General features: G+C 40.7%; 1 protein-coding gene across 4 annotated transcripts in view; it reads left to right on the plus strand.

Annotated features, from left to right (window-relative positions):
- ATP8A2 (ATPase phospholipid transporting 8A2) overlaps window positions 1-25,589 on the plus strand; it is a 759,627-nt gene that overhangs the window by 464,235 nt on the left and 269,803 nt on the right. For all 4 annotated transcript variants that reach the window (XM_066258319.1, XM_066258318.1, XM_066258317.1 and 1 more), the window contains exons 26-27: window positions 1,706-1,889; window positions 7,875-7,985. In XM_066258319.1, coding sequence (XP_066114416.1) covers window positions 1,706-1,889; window positions 7,875-7,985 — 295 coding nt within the window. The remainder of the gene's footprint in view (window positions 1-1,705; window positions 1,890-7,874; window positions 7,986-25,589) is intronic.

Here is a 25,589-nt window from a genome sequence, read left to right on the forward strand (position 1 = left end):
GTTAAGGACCTGAGACTGTTTAGACAGTGGAAACTGAACTTTTGAAGGAAAGATGTGGTAGGTGTCTATATATTTCCCGTCTTCATATGTGAAAGAAGAGTTATATTTGTTCTAGTCTGGCCCAGAAGACAGAATTAGTACTTTTTAAGTATACTTATCAACAATAAATAATAATAATAATAATAATAATAATAATAAAATAATTTTTCGTGGTTACAACTACCCCAGGAGGTGTATAGTCCCATTATTGAAAATACCTATCTCCAAACTTTTTACACAGGGGTCCAGTTCACTGTCCCTCAGACCATTGGAGGGCTGCCAAATACAGTGGTCCTCTCATTGACCACCAATGAAAGAGGTGCCCCTTCCAGAAGTGCAGTGGGGGCTGGATAAATGGCCTCAGGGGGCCGTATTGCGGCCCGCGAGCCGTAGTTTGGGGATGCCTGTTAGGTCATATACCATGTCTTCTAAAGCCCTTCCAATGCTTAGATTCAGTTTTTCTAACTTGCTAGTTTTTATTTCTCTGTAACTGAGCAAAAGCTATTTGAGTACTCATGCTTTAAATTCAGCTTGCTGTCTCACCAAACACATTTCTTTCCAGGGTTGGTAAAATTTTAAGTTTTCTTTTATAAACAAGAATTTTTTGGGGTTGACCATCTGAGAGCCCATTGTTCTACTGGGAAAGTCTTTGATTTTAAGTCCAGTCCATGTGTGATGTACGGCTGTTGACAGTACTTTTGGGCAACCCCGAAAGGTCTTTTGTGTGTATGTGTGTGTGGGGTTGGGAGTGGGTAGTGATTCAGTAAGTTTCCCAAATCAAGTTACCAATTCAGAATTTAAAATAAAAATAAATCAGTCCTGAGATACTCAGGGCTCTATCATTTTATTGTATTGTCTGATCTTATACCTGGAACAAACACTTCATAATCAGTGTTGCTGTGTTTTAGATACCATAGATTTATATTGGGTCTTCTTCCCAGACAACTTGAGGACTTATGAACACTAGCCAACCTCCTGGATTCCTTGTGGAAACAACCCCTCAGAGGCAAAGTCTGCTCGTGTTTTCCCCTTTGGACTCTACTGCTGCAGCTCAGCCTTAGTAGCCGGTCTACCCTTGGGAGTGCCCTTCTTAAATCCTCTGCCTTGGCTGCCCTACAAACACTATCTCTATCTCTGGGGTGGAGTTGGAGAAGTCTTTCTTTCCTCTTACTCTAGTCTCTCTGCATTTCTCAAGCTCTGCCAACCTACTTTTCCTTCTATGAAAGCAGATTTTACAGGAAACTCCCTTACCAGCCTAGGTTGTGAATGATGTACACCAGAGCAAAAATGGGGCTGTGCTAGTTCCCTGATTTGCTGGGAAGACATTTCCTAAGGCCTGTGGAGCCAGCTTAACTGCCTGTATCTTTCAGGAGGGCACATGTGCCCTAGGGATTTGGAACGTATGGCTCCCACTGAGCAGAGTGATTACAAATGGGCTGTGTTTTAAGTCAGTTTTTGAGTTGTGTATTTCATCTGTGAAGTTGGCAAATACTTGAAAGCCACAAGCTACTGTTTTCTGAGAGCTTCTTTGCACATAAACATAAAACGTATGTATTGAATTTGGAAATTGTCCAATAACTGCCCTTTTAATGTAGCTAAACGTAGATTACAGCTGTTTCCTCTGGAAAGATCAATATGGTCATAATTTCCCTGTCTTCTCTTACAGAGTTTCTCCTCTGCAGAAGTCTGAGATGGTAGATGTGGTTAAAAAAAATGTAAAGGCCATCACCCTTGCCATCGGGGACGGTGCCAATGACGTCGGGATGATCCAGACAGCGCATGTGGGTGTAGGAATCAGTGGAAATGAGGGCATGCAGGCGACCAACAACTCAGATTATGCCATCGCACAGGTCAGAGGGGTATTCCATCTCATGGTCACAGGTGTCCACTGGGCATGAAGGCCTGGCTGATGCCTGAGCCCTCAGTCCAGCCTGAAGAACTCTGCCACCCCTTTCAGGTTGCCATCTATGTTAAACCAACAGTGTGTGTGAACTCCTCCGTAGTCTTGATCTTGTGCAGTTTGGAGGAGGCCCTGTCCTGCCAGGCGGGTTACTTTTGGCCAGTTGTGGGCTGGCCAAGCTTTCTGTCATCCAGGCGAAATATATTCCGACAGATAAGATAATCTCTTATTTTCAAATCATGCCTCTGCTGTGCATGCATCTCCTTCAGCTGTCCTGTGCCAAAGGACAGCTGTATTCACGACATCCACTCTTGACATTTTCCATAGTGGCATCTCTCCTCTTTCAGGGATTCTAGAACACTCTCTCATCAGGCACCTAAGATCAGAGAAAAGGAGGGATTTGCAGCTGCCATTCTGCCTGCAGCTATGACCAGGGAACACCCAGGACCACTGCTGTGAGGTGAATTGCTGAGAGCCTGAGCTGGGTTTGAGACATATAGTGCCCCATGGTTTCTAGCAAACATCCTCCTGAATTTAGATCAGGTTCATCCCATTCCTGTCTGGATGGCGCATCCCATGCAGAGGCCCCTGATACACTGTAGTTACTATATGGGTGGCATGAGGATGAAAGAAATGTCTGCTTAACAATAGCCCAAAAGTGAGGGGTCAGCCAACCTCCTGACTCCTAGGGCACGTGCTTAGGCCATTTAGCTCACATGATTGTGCAGAAAATCTAGACATGACAATGAGCACAGAACGTTTCCTCCTGTCTCCTGATTGCAGTATGTTTTGATTAAATGCTGCTTGTTTGCAGGTTAGAGTTCCCTCCTATTTCTCCAGTGTTTAGTCTTTTGAAGAATGTGTTCATCTTAATCATATGAACACAAGTAATGACTTTTTTCTCTCTTTACGCTGAATCGGGGCTACAAGTAAAACAGAAAAGAGCTTCCTGAAAAGGGGCTGCAGGCTGATCCTCTGCATCCTTGGGGCCCCACCTTCCCGGAGGAAGGCTCTGCACTGTATCACCTTTCGAATTCCCTCCCAGCTCATGGTTCTGCAAACCCAGAGAGGAATTACAAAATCCTTATGTCTCTGAAAAGTGCATGAAATCAATCTTGTTCCTTTGTTGATTTCAGATAAATCCCCAAGATAATTGCTCAAAGTAGGTAGAAGGAATTATGATTTTACAGGTGGGAACACTGGTGCTCTTTCAGGTGACCTGCCTCAGGTCTGAGCATCCAGGGGTCAGAAAACACCAGACCTGAATATGACCTTGGGGATCAGTCCAGCACACCTGCCCGTTTACTTTCCTGAGTCAACTACTCCAAGGCCTGGGGGACTCATGCTTCCTGTAGTCTGTCAGCAAGTGTAGATGTTATACACCCTAGCATTATTAAATACTCGAGTTATAGCATCATATGGCTGGAAGGGATCTTTAGAGGTTTCCTAGGAGTTCCAGGCAAATATTTGTCTTTTTCTTTAAAACGTCTAGGGAAGGGTGATTCCATAAGGTGCATTATTGAAACTGCATTCTAATAGGATGTGGAATCTGGAGAAATTGCTCTCTTCAAATTAAAAGCATGAAAGAAGAGTAGAGAGGGGAGCAGGGCTTTCTAACTCTGTTTAGAGGTTTCCTTGCCCCTCCAGCATAATAGTCCCCCCCCCCACCAAAGCAACTGATGAACACCGCTATATCTGTGGGTCTTCATTTCTCCTGCCCATGGTCCTGTTTATAATTAGGCAGAGGTCCCATTATTTTAGGGCAGCATTCCTCCCTGCTTTACAGCCTCTTCACCTGACAGTGTGCTTTCTCTATAACTACTGAGTGAAAAAGACCATGATTTGATGAATTCCTTTTCTCCTAGTGGAAATGATAAATGTCTTTGGTTTATCTGTTCATTTTAATGTGGATTAAATCATCTTGATTGGGTTTTATAGAAAGTACATTGAAGGGTTATTTACAGAAGAAAATTTAGCTTGAAGAATTATTCTTTGGAGCCCAGAAATAAGCTCACACTTTTATGGTCAATTAATATCTGACAAAAGAGCCAAGAGCATATAATAGAGTAAAGACAGTTCCTTCAATAAATGGTGTTGGGAAAATTGAATAGGTACATGCAAAAAAAGAAAAAGAAAAAAAAAAAAAGAAAGAAAGAAACTAGACTACCAGACACAAGAATAAACTCAAAATGGATAAGGGATTTAAATTTAAGTCATGAAACCATAAAAATTTTAGAAGAAAACATAGGCAGTAGAATCTTGGGCATCTCTCTTTGGGCAATATTTTTGCCACTTTCTCCTTGGGCAAGGAAAACAAAGGAAAAAATAACAAATGGGACTAAATCAAACTAAAAAGCTTTTGTATAGCAAAAGAAACATCAACAAAATGAAAAAGGAACCCACTGACTGGGAGAACATATTTGTCAATGATCAATCTACAGTGTGTCCGTAAAGTCATGGTGCATTTTTGACTGGTCACAGGAAAGCAACAAAAGACGATAGAAATGTAAAATCTGCACCAAATAAAAGGAAAACCCTCCCAGTTTCTATAGGATGATGTGGCAGCATGTGCGCATGCACAGATGATGATGTAACACCGAGTATACAGCAGAGCAACCCACGGCCATGCCAGTCGAGATGTGGACGGTACAGAGGAAAGTTCAGTGTGTTCTGTGGCTCGCTAAATTCAAATCCGTGACCAAAGTGCAACGTGACTATCGGTGCATTTATAATGAAGTGCCACCACATAGGAATAACATTACTCCATGGGATAAGCAGTTGAAGGAAACCGGCAGTTTGGAGGAGAAACCCCATTCTGGTAGGCCATCAGTAAATGACGGGTTGTAGAGGCTATACAGGATAGCTACCTAAGGAGCCCTAAAAAATCTGTGCATGAACCCACATCGAACTGCACTGAATAGGTATAAAACTGGGAGAGTTTTCCTTTTATTTGGTGCAGATTTCACATTTCTATTGTCCTTTGTTGCTTCCCTGTGACCAGTCAAAAGTGCACCATGACTTTATGGACACACTGTAATATGGGATTAGTTTCCAAAAATATATGAAAAACTTATACAACTCAATATCAGAAAGTCAAATAACACAATTAAAAAATAGTAAGGACCTGAATAGACACTTCTCCAAAGAGGGCATACAGATGGCCAGTAGACATATAAAAAATCCCCAGTTCCACAAACCATCAAAGAGATGCAAATTAAAACCACAATGAGATAATACTTCACACCTGTGGGAATGGCTGTCATCAATAAATCAACAAGCAACAAGTGCTGGCGAGGATGTGGAGAAAAGGGAACCCTCCTGCACTGCTGGAGGGAATAGACTAGTGCAGCCACTGTGGAAAACAGTATGGAGTCTTCTCAAAAAATTAAAAATAGAGCTGATTTTTGGCCCAGTGATCCCACTTCTTGGAATATATCCTAAGAATACAGAAACACTAATTCAAAAGAATATATACAACCCTATGTTCATCGTGGCATTATTTATAATAGGCTAAATCTGGAAACAACCCAAGTCCATCAGTCTATGAGTGGATAAAAAGCTGTGGTGCATTTACATGGTGAAATACTACTCAGCCATCTAAAAAAAAAAAAAAAGAAATCTTACCTTTTGCAACAGCATGGATGGACCTGGAGATCATTATGCTAAGTGAAATAAGCCAGTCAAAGAAAGACAAGTACCGTAGAATTTCACTTATATGTGGAATCTATTGAACAATTAAACTGACAACAAAATAGAAACAGAGACATGGATGCAACAGATTAACAGCTGTCAGAGTGGCAAAGGTTTAAGGAATTTGGATGACAGGAGATGAAGGGATTAAGTAAAAAAAGGAAATATATATATATATTTTATATATATATATATATATATATATATATATATATATATATATATATATATATAAACACATAGACAGCAGTGTGATGATAGCCAGAGGGAAAGAGAGGTGGGTGTTAGGTGGAGGTGGGCAAACAGGATGGAAATGGGGTTGGAAAGAGACTGCTTGGGGGTTTGGTACACGATGTGGTACACAGATGAGGTTTTATTGAGTTGTACACTTGCAACCTGTGTAGTTTTGCAAACCAATGTCACCCCAATAAATTCAATTAAAAAAAATGACATAAATAAAATTAAAAAAAGGAATTGTTGTTGGCAAAATGATGAAGTAGGCAAAACTCTGCATGCTCCTTTCCAGCCTTTCTGTGCTTTTATCTGTGGGCGGCTCCCGGAACTGATAGCTGTCCCCGGACTTGCCATCTCGCCTGTGGCCGCCTGTGCTGGCTGCCTGAGCCCTCAGAAGCCTCTTCTCCCCAGGAGAGAACCTTCTGCCCCTACCTTCTTAATGTTTTCTGAACGACCTCATGCCTCATGAAAACAGCATTTTGATTTAGGATTTTTTTGTGTTTCTTTTCCTGGAAACAAATCATTGTGACGCTAAAGTTGAGGCATCAGGGATGAGGCCAGCAGATGTTCTCTGTTCCCATTGAAGTGGAGAGTCAGGGGGTCTGGGTCAATACTGACTTCCTTTCTATTGCTTTAGCTAGTTATTCCCATTCCTCTTGGGCATCCTTGATGAGCCTTTATGGGCAGTTTTATTTTTCCATGTGCACCTACTCCTGCACTGTGGAGCCGCCATTTAGCTTTGGAGTATGCAGATGAGGGACCTGTCTCATCCTGGTCATCTGGAAGAACTCCCTAAAAGGTGATGTCATATCGGATTAAGTCCCCTTCCTTAGTCCTAATGGAAATAATTATGTGGCTCCCTCTTGAAAATAATGTATTTTGTCAGAGTCTTTTTCTATAGATATTTAATTTTAAAAGTAATCTGAAATTAATAGGAAGTTTACAATAGCAAAAGAATTTCTAATATTTATGAACATCATCAGTACAGCCTGATTATGAGTCATGGAGTTTGAGCTTGTAGACTGCCCTATGACTCAGAACAAGAGATTAAGGTTTTAGTTCAAGACAACCAAGGGGAAACTGAGCATGGGTATGAGGCTTATTGAATGTATAGACACCGTAAATTTAAACAGGATTGTTCCTAACAGTATATCCACACCAGCACAGTCCACAAACCAAACAACAACTCATTTCCTTCCCTCCAGCTTAGTGCTCACTTTCTGGTACCCTGGTGGAATAGGACACAAAAGTCCACGCCAGGCTAGGAGGCTGAGTCTGAGAAGACAGTATTTGGGTTTTATGGGAATATTAGGATATTGCTGGATATTTCAAACTGTACAAGCCATTACATTACTTACTCTCAGCTTAGTATGTTAGTTGCCTCTTGTTTGTTTGTTTTTCCCAACTGCATAGCACTTTAACAAGAGGTGCTCTATAGTAGTTGGCAAAAAGGGGGAACAAAATAGGTATAGTAGTTGAGGCCGAGGGTGTGTGCATTTCTGAGTGTCTCTCTCTTTGTGTCCCTATGTGACTGTGTGTCCATGTGTGTCTGTGAGTCTCTGTCTGCAGCTGTTTTTAACCTGCAGGCCGACAGTGGAAATATGTCGTGTATATATGTGTGTCCCTTTATAAAAGGATACTGTTGCATGAGTGACATTATCCCTTGCTCCTGCTGTCACTATAAAGCCTATGATTTGAGGTGTCTGATTCATACTGTACTTTTCTTCGAGTTCAGCTGGTCACCTTCTTTTAATAAATAAGACCCATTAGAAACATTTACAGAAGTGAATTTCATGAGAATAATTAGAAGTCCAGCTGCATATTTGGGAGAAATTTAATTATGTAGATTAGAGAGATTTTAGCTCTTCTCACTGGGACGATAAGTTTGGCCCTTACTTTTCTAAGTGACTGGTTTTACCTATATTACCTTACCTTTCATTTTCTCCAAGGACATTTTACAACCTTCATTCCTAAATGATGGGTTTCTCTGACCTTTATTTTCTTTCTTCAGTTTTCCTACTTACAGAAGCTCCTGCTGGTTCACGGAGCCTGGAGCTACAACCGGGTGACCAAGTGCATACTGTACTGCTTCTATAAGAACGTGGTCCTCTACATTATTGAGGTAAGCAACGCTGGCTTTTCCTTGACGAGAAAGGCCTCTTCCAGAGGGAATCTTCAGTATTTCAAGTAACTTAAGGAAGGATTTTAATCATCTGAAAAGGAAAGGAGAGGGGCTGCTGTGACCTGTTGAAACCTGTGACACTTATAACCTCTTTGATGCTGGGGACACCTTCCAGATGTAGGTCCTCAAGCTGAGTAACCAAAGCCAGGGGTCAGCAGCCCTTCTCTCCACCACCCTGCTCTTCCCCCAACTTCTGTCCCCGCAGGTGGGTGAGGCCCTCCCCACCCAGCGTTCCTCTTGGCCACGTAGATATTGTCATGTTATGTCCCTCCCCCTTCTCCCAGGGTAAGCAGAGCCGGGACAGCAGTGTCCACAGCTTTCTTAGTGGGCACTGAGATACTTTCTAGGCAATCCAGTCAGTTTTTTCTTTACTGGAATGAAAGGGCCAGATTTCATGCTGTTGCTCTCATGGTATCCTCAAGCTTCCTAAACATTTACGTATTCATTGCTTCTGGGATTTTTGGGCACTACTACTGAAGTGGGGCAGGTGTAGAGGTGAGTGGAGAGTAAACCAACAAGGAAATTGCAAGTATCTCAGTGGACTCATGGAGTTGTCAAACTGTTTTTCATGCTTTACATTTGAATATAATTAAAACACATGGGCTCGCTAGAGGAACTGGGTGGGGAGAGGGGTGGACTCAGGACAAAGAGGAAAAGTCACTTCACTTGCTCTCAGTGGAAGTTCCAGCCACCTCATTCCTTCTGTAAGAACAGCTCTGCTACAGAGATGTGCCTCTGAGGCCTTTATGACTGATAGGTTTAGAGAAGTAGAAGTAGGCAGTCCCTGTATGCAGATATAGAAAAGCAATGTTAATTGTATATGGTGTTAATATCTCATTCTTTTATGGGTTATTGTGTCTGACTTCTCATCTCTTGGCAGAAATAATGACCAAGGCATAAATCATCTTTTTTTCTGATGCAGCCCCTTAAAGTCCTCAGCTCAGATTATTTAACAAGTGATTTGCTGTGACTACCTGTCTCTTGACCAACTTACCTATTCTTTCCTTTGAATATTCAGTTCAAACATATAGGTTTACATCACTCACTCTGTAACTAAAGTACTAACAAGTAATTTTCTTGAATTGTATAGGTTGTTCAGTGCTCGAGGCTGCTTAGCCAAATGGGATTAATAAGGCTAAAACATAGGAAAACCAGGAAAAAGAGTTGCATTTTTCTAATTTGTGTGGAGGGCAGCCTGCCTGCCTTACCTGCTTATCTGATGTCCTGCTCAGTTCAGTCCATTCCAAGTAGGAACTTTTAGAGGGTATGATAATAAACTTTGTTATTTCTGTCTTCTTCCTATTCACATTTTTATAGTTCCCCTGTTGGCGCTTTAAAGACACTTGTCCCCTCTTTCTGTGGCATTTTTTTGCATTTGTGATAGGAGTCACTCCTAGAAGTTACTTGGGGTCATAAACTACTAGAATCCTGTTCCCACGTGTTACCCGATGTATCATGTGCATTTTCAGCTCCTGTAGCTGTTGGCGTCACAAGGCTTCTTAATACTCTGACTTTCCTCACAGTCAGCAAATTACAAATAGTTTACACTTCTTATCAAGACATTCTTCATGAGGCTCCTGACCCTCAGCTCCCCAGGGCATCCTCTGGGGCGACCCTCACTCATTCACACCTACAAATGCTATGTGAGTTCCTTGAGTTAATTTTTCAACTGTCACTGAGCAATAGTTGCTAACTGGGCTTGTGTTAATAGCATTTGAAAACATTCTGTATAAAATTCAAAATAAACAAATAAGAAGTCTTCATCACTCTTTGACCAGTTTTCTAGCTAGTATTCTTCAGAGATATTAATTTGAAAACCAAGAAAACAAAATTCTTGAATGAGCGCAGACAGCTAGAGAGTAGACTTGGGCAGTGTCCATCGTGTCCAAACGACCTCTGTGGAATGAGCATGCACTTCAAATACAATTCTAAAAACAGGAGAGTACCTCTTGCATGCTATCCTAGTGTGTTTTGAACTAAAAGATCAAAGATTGTTGTAATTTGATTAGCTCACTTGTAATGAATTTTTCTGTGTTCTGTGGGTTTTGTAATTAAGTGAGAATAAATTACATATATTCATATTTCTCTTAAATGGTTTTCTTGTAACTTAAGGAGAAACCCTTTGCAATAGCCAGTATGGTCTCATCTCAAATGTCCTCTGATATAGATAACTATCAGTCATTTTTAAAAAAAACAGTCTAAAAATAAATTGGCAAATTTAAAAGATACACAGGTGCATGCACACACACACTTATATAGTCTTAGCCATTATTATGAGCATATTATATGATTTCTATTACCAATAAAGGTTTCATGTAAGAACTATGAGCCTGTGATGTAATACAATCTACTCACTTGGTATATCCCCTATAAAACTTGGTTTTTCTATAGAAGGAATGCACAGCTACATTCCTATTGCAATATGGACCAACTGAAGGTTTCCTTCACTTTCATCCCCAAACCTCCTCACCCTTTTCTCTGTATTTATAGAGATGTTTACATATACAAACAACTTAATATTTTTACATCAATGCAATCATCCTTCATAATACATTCTGCAATTCGTGTTTTACTTAACAGTGCATTTCGAAATCATTCTGGGTTACTACGTATAGATCCAGTGCATGGTATTTCACTGTATAGTTTCCTACAATTTATTTAATCATTTCTGTATGGGTAAACATTCAGGTCATCTCCAGTTTCATCTACAAAAAGCCTTGCAGCAAATCAGCTGCCCATAAATATTCTACCAAAATGATACTGCTCTAATTAGACCATTTTTACCATAGTGTCTTAAACACAACACATGCTCAATTTATGTTATTATTTGTATGTACCACGGGTTCTTTGTTATTGAAAGATCTTCCATGAGGCTTGTTTGGTGTGCTGCATAACAAATTAATGTACCTAGCCACTGGTTGGAGTGATTTAAAAGTAAGAATGAAATGAAGGAATCGGTGATTTTGTGGTGGCCCTATTAACCACAGATAATGCTCTCCATCGCCTCTGCTGCTGCCTTAATTTTGTACTTTTTACCTGGATGATGGCAAAAACCACTAGCTTCACCCTCTCAGCCATCCGTAATGCATTCAGAATGAACTTTGTGAGACATATGTCTAACCAATTCCAGTGGCTGGCACAGTGCCGAAAATATAAGTGCTCAAAAATGTTGGCAATGCGTGAGTGAATGTCACTACTCTCTTCACCCTCTTCAAGGGTTCCTATAACTTCCCATAAAATCCCTGTCCCTCCTCTGCCCATGCCTGTGCACTTGTGGTCTGGCCCCACTTGTCCCCAGCCCACTCCCACTACATCCCTCCTTATTTTGCTTTTATAATCAGTGTTATTAAAATATAATAAATATACAGTGATATTCCCCCCCCCTTTTTTTAGGCATCCAATTCTGTGAGTTAAAACTAGATTTTTATCATTAAAAACTAACTGGCAGTTGTCTCTCTGCCTCCTGTAGACTGTGACAGTGGTGTCCCAAAGAGCTCCGGAGCTGGGCATTGGTGACGGCTGCACAACAGTGTGAATGGACTCAGTGTCAGTGAACTTTGCCTTTAAAAATAATTGGGATGCTACATGTTATATGATGTGCATTTTACCACAATAAAAAAATGCTGAAAATTTCAAAGGAATATCACAAGCTCTCCATGGCTGTAATCACCTTGAGGGAAACAACCATTATAGACAAGTCATATGCTTAAGGGGAGCTCATTGAAAGTTTGGAAACAAACTTGATATGTAGTTTCGTTTTATATTAAAACCAATTAAGGCCCTGGCCGGTTGGCTCAGCGGTAGAGCGTTGGCCTGGCGTGTGGGGGACCCAGGTTTGATTCCCGGCCAGGGCACATAGGAGAAGCACCCATTTGCTTCTCCACCCCCCACCCCCCCCCTCCTTCCTCTCTGTCTCTCTCTTCCCCTCCCGCAGCCAAAACTCCATTGGAGCAAAGATGGCCCAGGCGCTGGGGATGGCTCCTTGGCCTCTGCCCCAGGCGCTAGAGTGGCTCTGGTCGCAGCAGAGCGACGCCCCGGAGGGGCAGAGCATCGCCCCCTGGTGGGCAGAGCGTTGCCCCTGGTGGGCGTGCCGGGTGGATCCTGGTCGGGCGCATGCGGGAGTCTGTCTGACTGTCTCTCCCTGTTTCCAGCTTCAGAAAAATATATAAATAAATAAATAAATAAATAAATAAAAATAAAACCAATTAAATGCTAAGTGTTGTGGCTGTGAGCAAATGGACCAGATTTCTCAGAAGCTAAAATCTTGTTGTGACCTAGACCCAGCAGAACTTCTGAGCCTAGCCAGGCAGATAGGATTCCCATCAGCCAGCTTGAGGGGGTGCATTCCTGGTATGTCTGTTTGTGTTGGCAGTGGGGGAGGGGTGGAGAAAAGGAATAAAATTAGCAAAGGTAAAGGGCTGGTTGGGATAGAACAATGGCCAAGGAAGGGAATCTGAATAAGCAGACCACTACTGGAAGCTGGGTTCTAGAACAGGAAAGCTACAAAGTAAAAGTAATTCTGGAAACTTTGTCAATATATGGGGCAGATAGTAGGCAGAGACCTGGGGTATACATCACAACCATTATGTAACTGTTTCCCAATATAATTCATAAACAAAAAGGAAAGACTGATTTTTAAAAACTCTTTGATGTGCAATGGCAGGAATTTTACCTTAAACACAAAGATTGGGAGTAGGGAGGTTAGGGAAGGAGTCTATAAATTGTTGAAGTTCTGATGTGACCCCATGGCAATTAGTAAAGAGAAAGGTCAATTAAATTCTTTAAAGTTTCTGCACTGTTTAACAACTAGGAGTTGATTATTCAGAAATCCTCAGATAGAGTACATTTTTAAAGCATAGCATGGTCAGCATTTTAAACATTTACTACCCATGCATTTGTCTATGGTCTTTCTGAACGCCTAAGAAATGGTTATTTGGAATGGATAACATTTTTTAGTAATAATAAAATTCAAATAGAAAAGCAAAAAGAAAATTGCTTAAATTCTTTATTTTAAAAAAATTAAGATGTGGATTTCCTGTTAACTTTGGTATAACATAAAAAAATACAGTGTGTCTGTAAAGTCATGGTGCACTTTTTACCAGTCACAGGAAAGCAACAAAAGACGATAGAAATGTGAAATCTGCACCAAATAAAAGGAAAACCCTCCCAGTTTCTGTAGGATTATGTGGCAGCATGTGCGCATGCACAGATGATGACATAACACCGTGTATACAGCGGAGCAGCCCATGGCCATGCCAGTTGAGATGTGGACGGTACAAGGGAAAGTTCAGTGTGTTCTGTGGCTCTCTAGATTCGAATCTGTGACCAAAGTGCAATGTGAATATTGGCGTGTTTATAACAAAGTGCCACCACATAGGAATAACATTACTCCGTGGGATAAGCAGTTGAAGGAAACCGGCAGTTTGATGGAGAAACCCTCAAAGGCCTACTTGATGGTAGGCCATCAGTAAGTGACGAGTCTGTAGAGGCTATATAGGATAGCTACCTAAGGAGCCCTGAAAAATCTGTGCATGAGCCCACATTGAACTGCACTGAATAGGTATGAAACTGGGAGAGTTTTCCTTTTATTTGGTGCAGATTTCACATTTCTATTGTCTTTTGTTGCTTTCCTGTGACCAGTCAAAAGTGCACCATGACTTTATGGACACACCCATTATCTCTGAAAGAGATGAGACTGAAATGCTGGTGGTTAGGGAGTGGTTCTGAAACCTGAAAAAAGCTGTAACATATTGATGTGAAAAAATGAGAATTTTATACCATTTAGAGGGTCTGCTTATTTTGGCAATATATATAAGGAATTTTAATGGTTTTGGGGGTCATTAAACTGGTATGGATACAGGCCAGAAAATGGGATGCATGTTTAACATGAGGTCTGGAAATATTACCAAATGAGAAATAGAGATTTAGACCATAGGAATTTTGAGGCCAAATGAAACCTAACAACGAAATTTGGTTGAAAGCTACTTAAGACTTGTCAATAACTAAAGCCTAAAGTAACCAAAGAAACCAAGAGCCTGAACTCTAGAATTCTGCAGGACGTGGACGTGAGAAATGCTTTATGTGTCTTCAAACTAAAACTATGAAATTAATTATGGTTCACGTATAGATTGTCATTCTAATCCCCCCAAAATAAAACAAAACAAAAAACCTTAGTAGAGTACTTGGAACTTACTTGCAACTTACTTTTTCTGAAAACATATACATATTGTCTTTAGCTGTTTTACAACTTTTTTTTTTCTGTTGGACCTTTGAGAGGTTTTGCTTTAGTCTCCATTTTTCAGGTTATCATTACATGAAAATATTATATTTAAATTGCTTCAAGGCAGCCCTTTCTTTCACTTCCTGTCTGATTGGCTTCCTGCTTGGGGAGCCTTAACTTAAACATGTTCATGTATGGAGGCACTGTGGATTTGATTAGAATATTCCAAACTGGTGTCTATTTCCTGACAGTCACCCAGATTGCATTGCAAATGGTGAAGAAAGGTACTGTACTTGGACAGATTTTGCTTTAAACATTAAAATCAGCAGAGAAATAGAGGTCTTAAATCATAAATATTTTATTTGTTAACTTTCCACTTTTAGCTATAATGCATGACTTAACTATATCTTGAAAAATATTCTATTCTTGGTACACAGAAAACTGTGGCAAAAGACAAAATTCCTGATCACTACACTTTCCTCCTCTGGCCTGTGCATTTGTCTTGTCAGAGGTAACTTTATGTTTCCTGATACAGCATCATTATTTGAAGGGCTAGATTTGCAGTCATGAGTTTAACGTTAGTGTGTTGTTAGGTTAAGGTGAATTGAAAAGCTCAATCAACATATGAACCTTTCTGTAAAGGCTGTGGCTTTATCAAATGTGAAACCATTTTCTATGAAAAGCTTTAATTGGGTGTTGACCACCTAGTCTGTGGCAGGCAGAAAGAGAAGACCAGAGGCCCCAGGACCAGCTCCACAAAGTTCCCTGTTTAATGGTGGGTGAGGTGGTATATACAGCATTGTAAGGGCCCTGATGGTTGTACAGTTATATGCACAGCCATTCTAAGAACACCCATTCCAAGTACATCACAGCTTGTACTCAGTCCATGATTGCTTGAGTAGATCCTATTTTGTGCTGCTAGTTGTTGAGAAGCGATTACAATTTTAATATGTTGGAAGAAAAACTATTTCCAGAAATGGGAGTTAACTGGAAATAGAAACATTCTTAAAAGTCCTTTCCTTGTCTCATGCATCCTCATTCTCCCAGTCAAGCTCTCTCAGATTGTGGAACGGGGATGAACAAGACAGAGTCCTTGCTCTTGGAATTAAGTAGTGGGTGCAGATGGAGGTCCCACCGTCACAACAGGGCTTGAGTGCTGGCTTAGGGGAAGGCAGCCTGCAGTGAGCACTTAGAGGTGATGCTTCACAGCCCAGTGGCCTCACATTTCCAGAATGAAATGAGTAAAGAGCTGAGGGATGAGCAGGAGCTGATCAGGTAAAGGGGCTGGTGGAGAGGATCATGTCAGTATGCCAAAGTGAGGTGGCACCTGTCTTCCCCATTCTGCCCTCTGTTTATTCCAGCTCTGTGAGCAATGTCAGCAGGCAGCCGGGACCTTAGTAGAGGGCAGGAAGACATGCACTTTGCTGGGGTTTCATGTTTCAGAAGGAAGGTGGCTGCAGAACGAGTTAGGCACAGGCTTGAGGATATCCTCTACAAGCCTAGTTTGTTGCTTCAGTTTATAGAGCTGGCAGTTTATTAGCAAAGGAGGGAGGGGATGGTTACAAAGCCAGAGAAATACTAGCAGTCTTGGAATAATTCCCCTCCAAGATACACAATCACTTTGAACTTCATAAAAAAAGACTCTTATCACTTTTTACATGTGGAAGTAGTATATGCTCTTTGTTTTTTTAAATTTTTCTGAAATGAGAAGCGGGGAGGCAAACAGACAGACTCCTGCATGTGCCTGACCAGGATCCACCCGGCATGCCCGCCAGGGGGCGATGCTCAGCCCCTCTGGCATTGCTCCATTGCAACCAGAGTCGTTCTAGCACCTGAGGCGGAGGCCGTGGAGCCATCCCCAGCGCCCAGGCCAACTTTGCTCTAATGGAGCCTTGGCTGCAGGAGGGGAAGAGAGAGACAGAGAGAAAAGAGAGGGGGGAAGGGGGAAGAAGCAGATGGGTACTTCTCCTGTGTGCCCTGGCTGGCAATTGAACCTGGGACTTCCACACGTTGGGCCAACATTTTACTGCTGAGCCAACCGGCCAGGGCCTAGATGCTCTTTTTAATGTTTTTTGCAGTTACTTTACCTAAGAGGATCATTATAAAGAGACAACATTCTAAAGAAAAAACTAAAGTTAGGCATTGATGTTTTAAAGATTGAGTTTCTTAATGCCACAAAATATATATTTAAACCGTCCTGGAATAAATTTAAAAAAAACCTCAAGCCCAAAGACAAAATCAATGCCAAGGACTAACTGGGAACTGATGTGAACTTTGAGAGACCTGCCATGTGCCGGGGCTTGCCTTTGTTCTAGTATGCCCGGTCTGTCTCTTGACCTGGTGCTGTGGACTCAACCCCCTGCCAGAGGCCAGCTAATCACCTCTTGCATACTCACCTACTCCAACTAACTTTCCTTCCTTAAGGCCCCACTGCGATCAGACACAGCACCTGCAGAGCTTAGTACTGGATGCTTGTCAGGCTGAATGTTATTTCTGTTTATCAAATTGGTTCTGACTTCTCTAAGGCAAAAACTGTTTCTTTCTGACTTTTTCCCCAGACAGGACTAAGTACACAGTGCTCATAAATAGATAATCCATCCATCAAACACATTCTAATAGAAGCCGACATGTAAAAATCTATTGGTTTTTTTTGTTTGGTTGGTTGGTTGGTTTTAAAGAATGTAAGAAAACACTACTTAAGTAGCATGTTATATTATTTGTCTTTTTTAAAATCTAACTTAAATCTTTCCTGATGGAATTTTTATACAGAGAGGTATGTCCTCCAAATATTAAAAGATTAACTCATTTTATAATTTATTTAACCTCATTCTATGTAAAAATAAAGGATAATTTTGATTGCATTCATTAAACACATTTCTACCTTTAACTACCTTTTATTTTGACCAAAATTCTCAAATATATTTTCATGCTTGTGAAGTTGATTTTACCAGTTTGATTTTTTTGCCATTTTATTCTGTTCGTATTACTCTCCTATATTTCTTCCTGTCCTTACCCTTTCTGCCAGTAGAGACCAGGTTTCCTGAAAGTTTTGAAATCAGATTTCCTTTAATTTTTCAAATTAATCTTGTGATAGTGCCCAAGCTCAAATCCACTGATCATGCCTATCTATTCATTTTCATCTTGACACCCAAATAGCATTCTGCACAAGTGGGCTACAGTGACATTTGATTAAGGGGGTAGAAAGTCCTGGATCGGGAGTGGAGACTTTAGTTATAGGCTGGAGAAAAGGTAAAGTGAAAACAGGAAAAGCACCTTGTTGGAGCAGATGAAGAAGCAGATAATAGGAAGCAACAAAGGGAATCACAGCTGCCGCCAGGGATGAAGAATAGTTGTTTCTTTTTGGACAACCATGTATTTACATGGAGAGGATTGGAAGCTGTATGCCTTCTGTTCCCTCCCTTTTTCTCTAAACTGGTCTGCCTGTCTTAGGAAAGAGACAAAGATTTTGGCCCTGTAATTTTAAAATACCCTTTTTGTAAGCATGTAAAATGGAATTATTTGCATTAATGCCATTCATCTTTTTTTTTTATTTAGAAGTGTTTTGACTTTGACCTCTAGTTTAACAAGTGTCTGTTAATAAGTATCACACAAGAGAGCTCATCTCTCTTGTAATAAATACCTGTTCTCTTTTTTAAAAAGATTTTATTCATTTTAGAAGGGACGGAGAGGGGGTGTGGAGGAGCAGGAAGCATCTACTCCCATATGTGCCTTGACCAGGCAAGCACAGGGTTTTGAACCAGTGACCTCAGCGTTCCACATTGACACTTTACCCATTACATCACCACAGGTCAGGCAATGCCTGTACTCTTAAGTGATAAATAATCTTCACTGTCATTTGAGTCACTACATTGGTTTTCCGACAGATGTCCTGGGAGCTCAGAGTTCCTGGTCCCAAGGTCCTGGCATTCCAAGTGGACTATTTAAAGAAGCCTCAAGAATAGGAGTGATAAGTATGCTTTCTTGCCTAGTGTTTTAGACTAAGGGGAGGCAAAGTAGATCAGTGCTAACAATACTGCTTGTACCTACAGAGCATACCACTAAAAGAATATTGATTAAAATAAGGGACTATTTTCCAGAGAGTAGCCACTGAGGTTTATTATTGCTCCTGTAACTAAACTGCATGTTATTTTGATAAATTTTTTGTCAGTCACTGTCAACCTGAGAGTTGCTTTTTTTTAAAAAATAACATTAGCTATTAACTAGAAGCTTTTACCTTCTTGTTAGCCTCACCTTAGTAGTTTTTTTTATTCCTTTGAAGGTGTTTATCAGTATGATATTCTACTTTCTTTCTTTTTTTTATAAGGTATAACTTGCATACTGTAGAATTTACTCATTTTAGCATCCAGTTCTGTGAGTCATAAATGCACACAATAGTATCACTGCCATGACACTCAGATGTCGCACAGGAACATCTCCAAAAATCTCTCCAGCCCCCCTGTAGTCATCCACACCCACTCCTTAGCAACAGTGGTCTGTTGTCTGAGCCTATGGTTTTGCCTTTTATTGAATGTCATGAGGGTCATGAATGGAACTGTACAGTTTATGATCTTCTTTCTGACTTCTTTCATTTGGTATAATGCACATGAGGTTCAGCCATGTTGTTGTATCAGTAATTTCTTTTTGTTAATTGCTGAGCAGTATTTCATCATAGGAACAGAGTTTCCCATGGCTGGGAGCTCTGCATGCCCAATCCCAGAGGCTTGTGAACTAGGGACCAGGATGTCACTGATTTCAGGTAATATCATGGTTTAAGGAAGGACTTGAGTAAAATTTGCGTAGAATAACACTGACCATAGTAAAAGAAGATGACAAGGTGGTGGGGTGAGTTGGCCAGGAGAACACTCATGCTGGCCCTTCCTGGTGAGAAGAAGGGCCAGGAGCCCACAGCCTTGTCTTCCTAGAGCCTCTCTTCCAGCTGCTGCCTGACTGTGATTGCCATCACTGGGAACAGCATGGTAAGGGCACAGTCAGACCACCTGGGGGCTTTGCTTCCAGCTCAAGCCATGCAAATTTGGGCATGTCTCTTGACCACCCCCAGCCTCAGTGTCCTTCTCTGTAAGATGCGGATAATAAAGTACATACACTGAAAAGGATCAAGTGAAATCATATAGGAATGTCTTTTAGACTAGCACCAATCACTCAGTCAGCATTCACATTAGTTGTCAGCATTGTTTGAAGGTATTCAGTACAGTATTTGATGGACCTTATGACTATAGCATTGTTTGGGGCTTCAGGCTCCTCTAGTCCACCCTGCTCCCAGAGCGGGACTGTGCCCACAACAGCATGGCAGCCATCTCTGCCTTTAGCTGGAAACCTTCAGAAAGGAGGTGAAGCTTCCCTCACCACATCTTCAGACAGCTCTCCCTCAGACAGACCTTTGACTGTACACAGCAGCTACATGTGATCAACATACAGCAACATTACTATGATTAAATCTGTTAAATTAACTTGAAAATCTGCTTGCTTCCATCTGTGCTAATCATTGAGGTGCTAAAAATAATTGTATTTCAGTAATGTGGTCACCTGTTGATAACTAATAATAATTCCTCTAACATCACCTCTCCTAATCCCCTTTCCTGACCCAGAGTGGCATTGACAGGTTGTGTTACTTAGCCTGGAACCCTTGGTGCTCATGCTTTGCCCAAGTTACATCAAGAGAATTTAATCAAACATTGAAACTGATGTACTTGTTCCTTAAAACTCCAGTCCCTGAATAGTCCACTCCACTGGAATTTGCCGGAAGAGATCAAAATGAGAGTGGTTCCTCTGCTACCAGAACACGAGTTTCACTGCTTCCTTTCAAGGCCACGCCATCTCATGTTGACTGAAACTCATTTTCTGGGCTGCATTGAATCAAGATGTCTGTCTGCTTTAGAACCAAAAAGAGCATTACCATGTCCCCACTTTTTTTTATTTCTAGGAGTTATTTACATATTGTGGGGATTAGCCCATTGTCAGTGGCATGAATTGCAAGCATTTTATTTTTCATTGTAGCAGAAGATGAGAATCATCCTAAACTGTTGATGGCAGGTTGGGTTCCCCAGGGGAAGGGACTCTGAGATGAAATTTTGTATGAGGAACGCTTGTTAAGGAGTGCCCTTGAGATCAACATTTGCCTCCAGGTGGAAGCGTCATTTAGCGAGGTGGAAGCATAAAGGAACTGTGGTTTGGTTAGTGAATAAAACCCTAGGTTAGGCAGTTGGCCAGGGGCCAACGCCAGGTTGAGAACACAGGTTCCTGTTCTTGGAATACCATAGCTACTTCTTCCAAGGAGAGCATCCCTGAGAAGGCCATGGCTCAGGATAAGTGATTCCTAAAGAAATAAGTGGGAATATATGCAGAGTAAAGCAAGGAAGGAAGGTTACCTTAGGAGGAGGGTATACAAGTGGCTCTGGGAAATTGCAAGTAGGCTCTAAATGGTTGAAGGCTGGATATGAGAGCAGTGCCTAGAAATGCAGGGGGAGGGAAAACTGGGGTGCCATCAGTTCACCCATGGATTTGTGAGTAATGGCATTTTAAGCACAGTAGTAGTGATGCAATGAGATTTGATTTCTGAAAGATCATTCTGGTAGCTCTTCAGCTTGGCAGCTCATAACAGAGTAGCAGCTTATATATTTTTTATCTTATTTTTATTAATTTTAATGCAGTGACATTGATAAATCAGGGAACATATGTTTCGAGAAAACATCTCCAGATTATTTTGACCTTTGATTATGCTGCATACCCCTCACTCAAAGTCAAATCGTCCTCCATCACCTTCTATCTGATTTTCTTTGTGCCGCTACCCTCCCCCCACTCCCTCCCTCTCCTTCCTCGCCCCTTCCCCACCCCTCCACCCCTGTTACCATCACATTCTTGTCCATGTCTCTGAGTCTCATTTTTATGTCCGATCTATGCATTGGTTCATATAGTTCTTAGTTTTTTTCTGATTTACTTATTTCACTCCGTATAATGTTATCAAGGTCCATCCATGTTATTGTAAATGATCCGATGTCATCATTTCTTATGGCTGAGTAGTATTCCATAGTATATATGTACAAAAGCTTTTTAATCCACTCGTCCTCTGACGGACACTTGGGCTGTTTCCAGATCTTCGCTATTGTGAACAATGCTGCTATAAACATGGGGGTGTATTTCTCCTTCTGGAACTGTTCTATGGTGTCCTTGGGGTATATTCCTAAAAGTGGGATGGCTAGGTCAAAAGGCAGTTCAATTTTCAATTTTTTGAGGAACCTCCATACTGTTTTCCACAAAGGCTGCACCAGTCTGCATTCCCACCAGCAATGCAGGAGGGTTCCCTTTTCTCCACATCCTCGCCAGCACTTATTCTGTGTTGTTTTGTTGATGAGCGCCATTCTAACGGGTGTGAGGTGATATCTCATTGTGGTTTTAATTTGCATTTCTTTAATGATTAGTGGTGTTGAGCATTTTTTCTTATGCCTATTGGCCATCTGTATATCCTCTTTGGAGAAGTGTCTATTCATTTCTTTTGCCCATTTTTTGATTAGATTGTTTGTCTTTCTGGTGTTGAAATTTACAAGTTCTTTATAAATTTTGGTTATTAACCCCTTATCAGACATACTGTCAAATATGTTCTCCCATTGTGTAGTTTGTCTTTTTATTCTGTTCTTATTGTCTTTGGCCGTGCTAAAGCTTTTTAGTTTGATAAAGTCCCATTTGTTTATCCTGTCCTTTATTTCCCTTGCCTGTAGAGATAAATCAGCAAATATATCGCTGCAAGAGATGTCAGAGAGCTTACTGCCTATGTTTTCTTCTAAGATGCTTATGGTTTCACGCCTTAAAGGTAGCTACTCTGATGTCTTTGAAGTCCCATGCTCTTCATACAAAGTGCTTCTTCTACTGAGCAATGGGACTGTGTTCCTTTGCTTTGAGTCTGGGTGGACCTTTGTAACAGCCTCAAGCAGTACCCACCAGCTGACTCCCAAAAGGTAGGGCATAAAAGGGGCACAAACCCTTGGAACCCAAGTCTCCTATTGTAGGAAGATTAACAGCTTCTCTTTGGTGTCAGCTGCCAGAAGACCACAGCCCCCAGCCTGCCAGCTGATACCAACGGAGCAGAGATGTGTGATCTGTGCTGAGCACTGCTAGTTACAGACCTGGGAGAAAAATTAATGTTGTCACTGTCTTGAGCCACTAGATGCTGGGAGTAACTTATTTGCCCACAATCACTAGGGCACTAGCTATGCTGATTTTGATTTTAAGCAATTCGTTATTGTCTTGTCAGGGCAACAAGTTTATCTATTGATTCATGTTCTTTGAGCTGGGGGATACAGAAGGTTGTTTTGTACAAGTGACAAATTCATTGAAAAGAAAGTTACAAGGACCTTGTCACCATGAGGTTTAATGATCAGGCACCAGGAAACCTGCCCTTTAGCACAACCTGGTCTCCCTACCCTGGTATCCATTTACCTAAATCTGACCATGACACTAAAACTATCAGTTTCCTGATGGCAGAAAAGTACCAAATTTTCCTGTTGCCACACAAGGAAATGCAGTTGTCAAAACTTAAAGAACTATATACTGAAAAGGGTGAATTTGGTTATATCTAAAATATAGCTAAAATAAATAAAAATAGAGAGATATTCTAGTAATTGCTTCTTGATATTTTAATTAGGCCAGGTGCCACATCTACCGGAAAGGTCTTTCATTAATATTGAATTTCCTTGCCTTCTCTTCTCTCCACACTCTTCTCCTTATCCCTCCCTTCCATGCCTGTCCTATTCTCTCTCTCTTTCATGATCCCACACACTTTCTTCTAATCTTTTTGTATGGTTAGACCTGCTAAGAGTGACTTATACATTCACGACCACATTTTGACTCAGTAATTAAGGCTGTGATCAAAATATTGATTCTGTATTTTAAAACTGGGGAACATTTGATATACCTGAACTTAGTGTCCTTCAAGACAATGTAAGCCTGGAAAAATCATATGTGTACTTTATATATGCATGTATGAATAGTAGTAAAGAACTGTCTTCTGTTCTATTTTTTCATTCCTGAAAGTTTAGATGGCTCAAAAGTGTTGGGGCAAAAATTTATTTACATATCACTGGGCTGTCAAAACTTCATAGTCCTAATTATTATTGAATTGTAAAAAGATAATGAAAATGCTCATATTTCTATACAATTCCTTAACCTTCAAATATGAATATGATAGTAAATTATAAACCATAGTTCAAAAGTGAAAACACCTTCTTTGCCACATTTATTCAATATTTTTGCCTTATTCAATAACAGCTGAAGGAATTTCTTTATGGTGGCAGATTGTCAGCATATTGACATAGATTATTTAAAATAGATGTATATTTTTAGTGGGAATGAATGATTTTTAAGTGAACTTTCTCAGAAATATAGTAATAGGGAGAAGTGTTATCCCATATGTCAAACTTATAGAATACTTTTCTTTTTTGGGTACAGTCAACCTAATTAGTGACTTAATAAATATTTTTTTTAAAAAGGAAATTTGGAATTTGATGAAAAACATTGTAAATCCTCTAGAATAGACCTGTTGATGAATAGTAAGGAAAATTATCTTGTTGGATCAAGAAAAAATAATTTAAAATATTTTAGAATTGTTTCTAGTCTTTTATTGTATTTATTACTTAGGTAATGTTTGGAAAGGAGGAATGATCAAAACTGGGTAGATAGAGAGGGCATTTCTTTATACTTATTTGTGACATTGAACTCAAATCTGGAGTTCATAAGACAATATTTCCTTTATATATCTATTTTCAGAACTGTGATCACTTGATGAGATTCTGGTTTCTGATGAAGGATACTTTGTAAGGATTAAGGTTAAATTTTGTGGTTGTGGCCCAGTTACTACCTGGAGGTACTGGAAGTCATTCAATAAGAAGGTTATGTGTTGTTTTCTGCCTCTGAACTTGGAGACCATCTCTTTATTGTGTATGAGGTGGAAGACTGGAGGTGGGAAAGGAGAATGGGACATATGTGAAATCTTTTTAATGTAAGGATTGTTCAAGCTGGTTCCTGGAGGATGAAATTTGGCAAGACCCTAATGGAGAAGAGCTGTTCCCAAACTGGAAAAAACAGACGTGGCTTCCCAAGGGGCCATCTTAAATCTCCAGCATTCGCCCACAGGGGTGTGTTTTTTCATACTCATTTGAAATGGAATGTGCCACACAACAACATGTACTGGCTATAACTTGATTCCTTTTAAACTGGTCAGATTTTCAAAGAGACATCTTTAAGTACATGGACCCAAAGAGGAGAAAACACTATAAAAATTGAAGGTAGCCTGACCAGGTGGTGGTGCAGTGGATAGAGCATTGGACTGGGATGCGGAGGACCCAAGTTCGAGACCCCGAGGTCACCAGCTTGAGCGGGCTCATCTGGTTTGAGCAAAGCTCACCAGCTTGGACCCAAGTTTGCTGGCTTGAGCAAGGGGTTACTAGGTCTGCTGAAGGCCCACGGTCAAGGCACATATGAGAAATCAATCAATGAACAACTAAGGAGCCGCAACGAAGAATTGATGTTTCTCATCTCTCTCTCTTCCTGTCTGTCCTTCTCTCTGACTCTCTCTGCTACAAAAAAAAAAAAAAAAAAAAAAAAAATTGAAGATGGTAAATTTTATGTAGAGGAGAGAGCAGCTTTAATTTTCCTCTGGAATATCATTAAGAGCTGCCAGGGACCATGAGTCCTCAGCAACGGCCCATAAACAGCATAGGTTCCTTAGTGTGATCATTAGTGGGGCTTTTGCAGGTAAATCCACAACTTCCTATAGGAATGTGGATCTCACCCTCCAGAACTGTAACCCCTGGGTGGCTGATCTGCACGTGGGAGATTTTAGGTTCCCATTCACCTGCCCCACACTGTCCTGATTCTCACCTGGCTATCAAAACAGTTTTTCCTCCTCCTTAAGGAAAGAGGCCACTGGGCATTCTTACCACACCAGTCCCAGGAATAAAAGAAGCCTAGAGTGGTCATATAAAATAGTGATGATAATAATAATAATAAACCCAAAAAGAATACAAAAATTAAACCACTAGAACATGCAGGTACAAGTGCCATTTAGAGCTTCATTTCTGACCACAAAACTATACTCCACCAATTTGTGTCCTTGGTCCTAGCTTATGTGTAAATCCTTTTTATAGAGTGAAGAATAATATGGGTGGGAAGCATTCTGAAACATTATTTGCAATTACTGGGCTACTATGAATATGTGTTTTAAAATATGATTACTGAGTATTTCTAAGGACCAAAAGAAAGCCTTGTTAAGATAAATAATGACAATTTTTATACCATATAAACTCAGCTATGTA

This window comes from Saccopteryx bilineata, chromosome 2 (assembly GCF_036850765.1).
Source record: "Saccopteryx bilineata isolate mSacBil1 chromosome 2, mSacBil1_pri_phased_curated, whole genome shotgun sequence".
NCBI lineage: Eukaryota > Metazoa > Chordata > Mammalia > Chiroptera > Emballonuridae > Saccopteryx > Saccopteryx bilineata.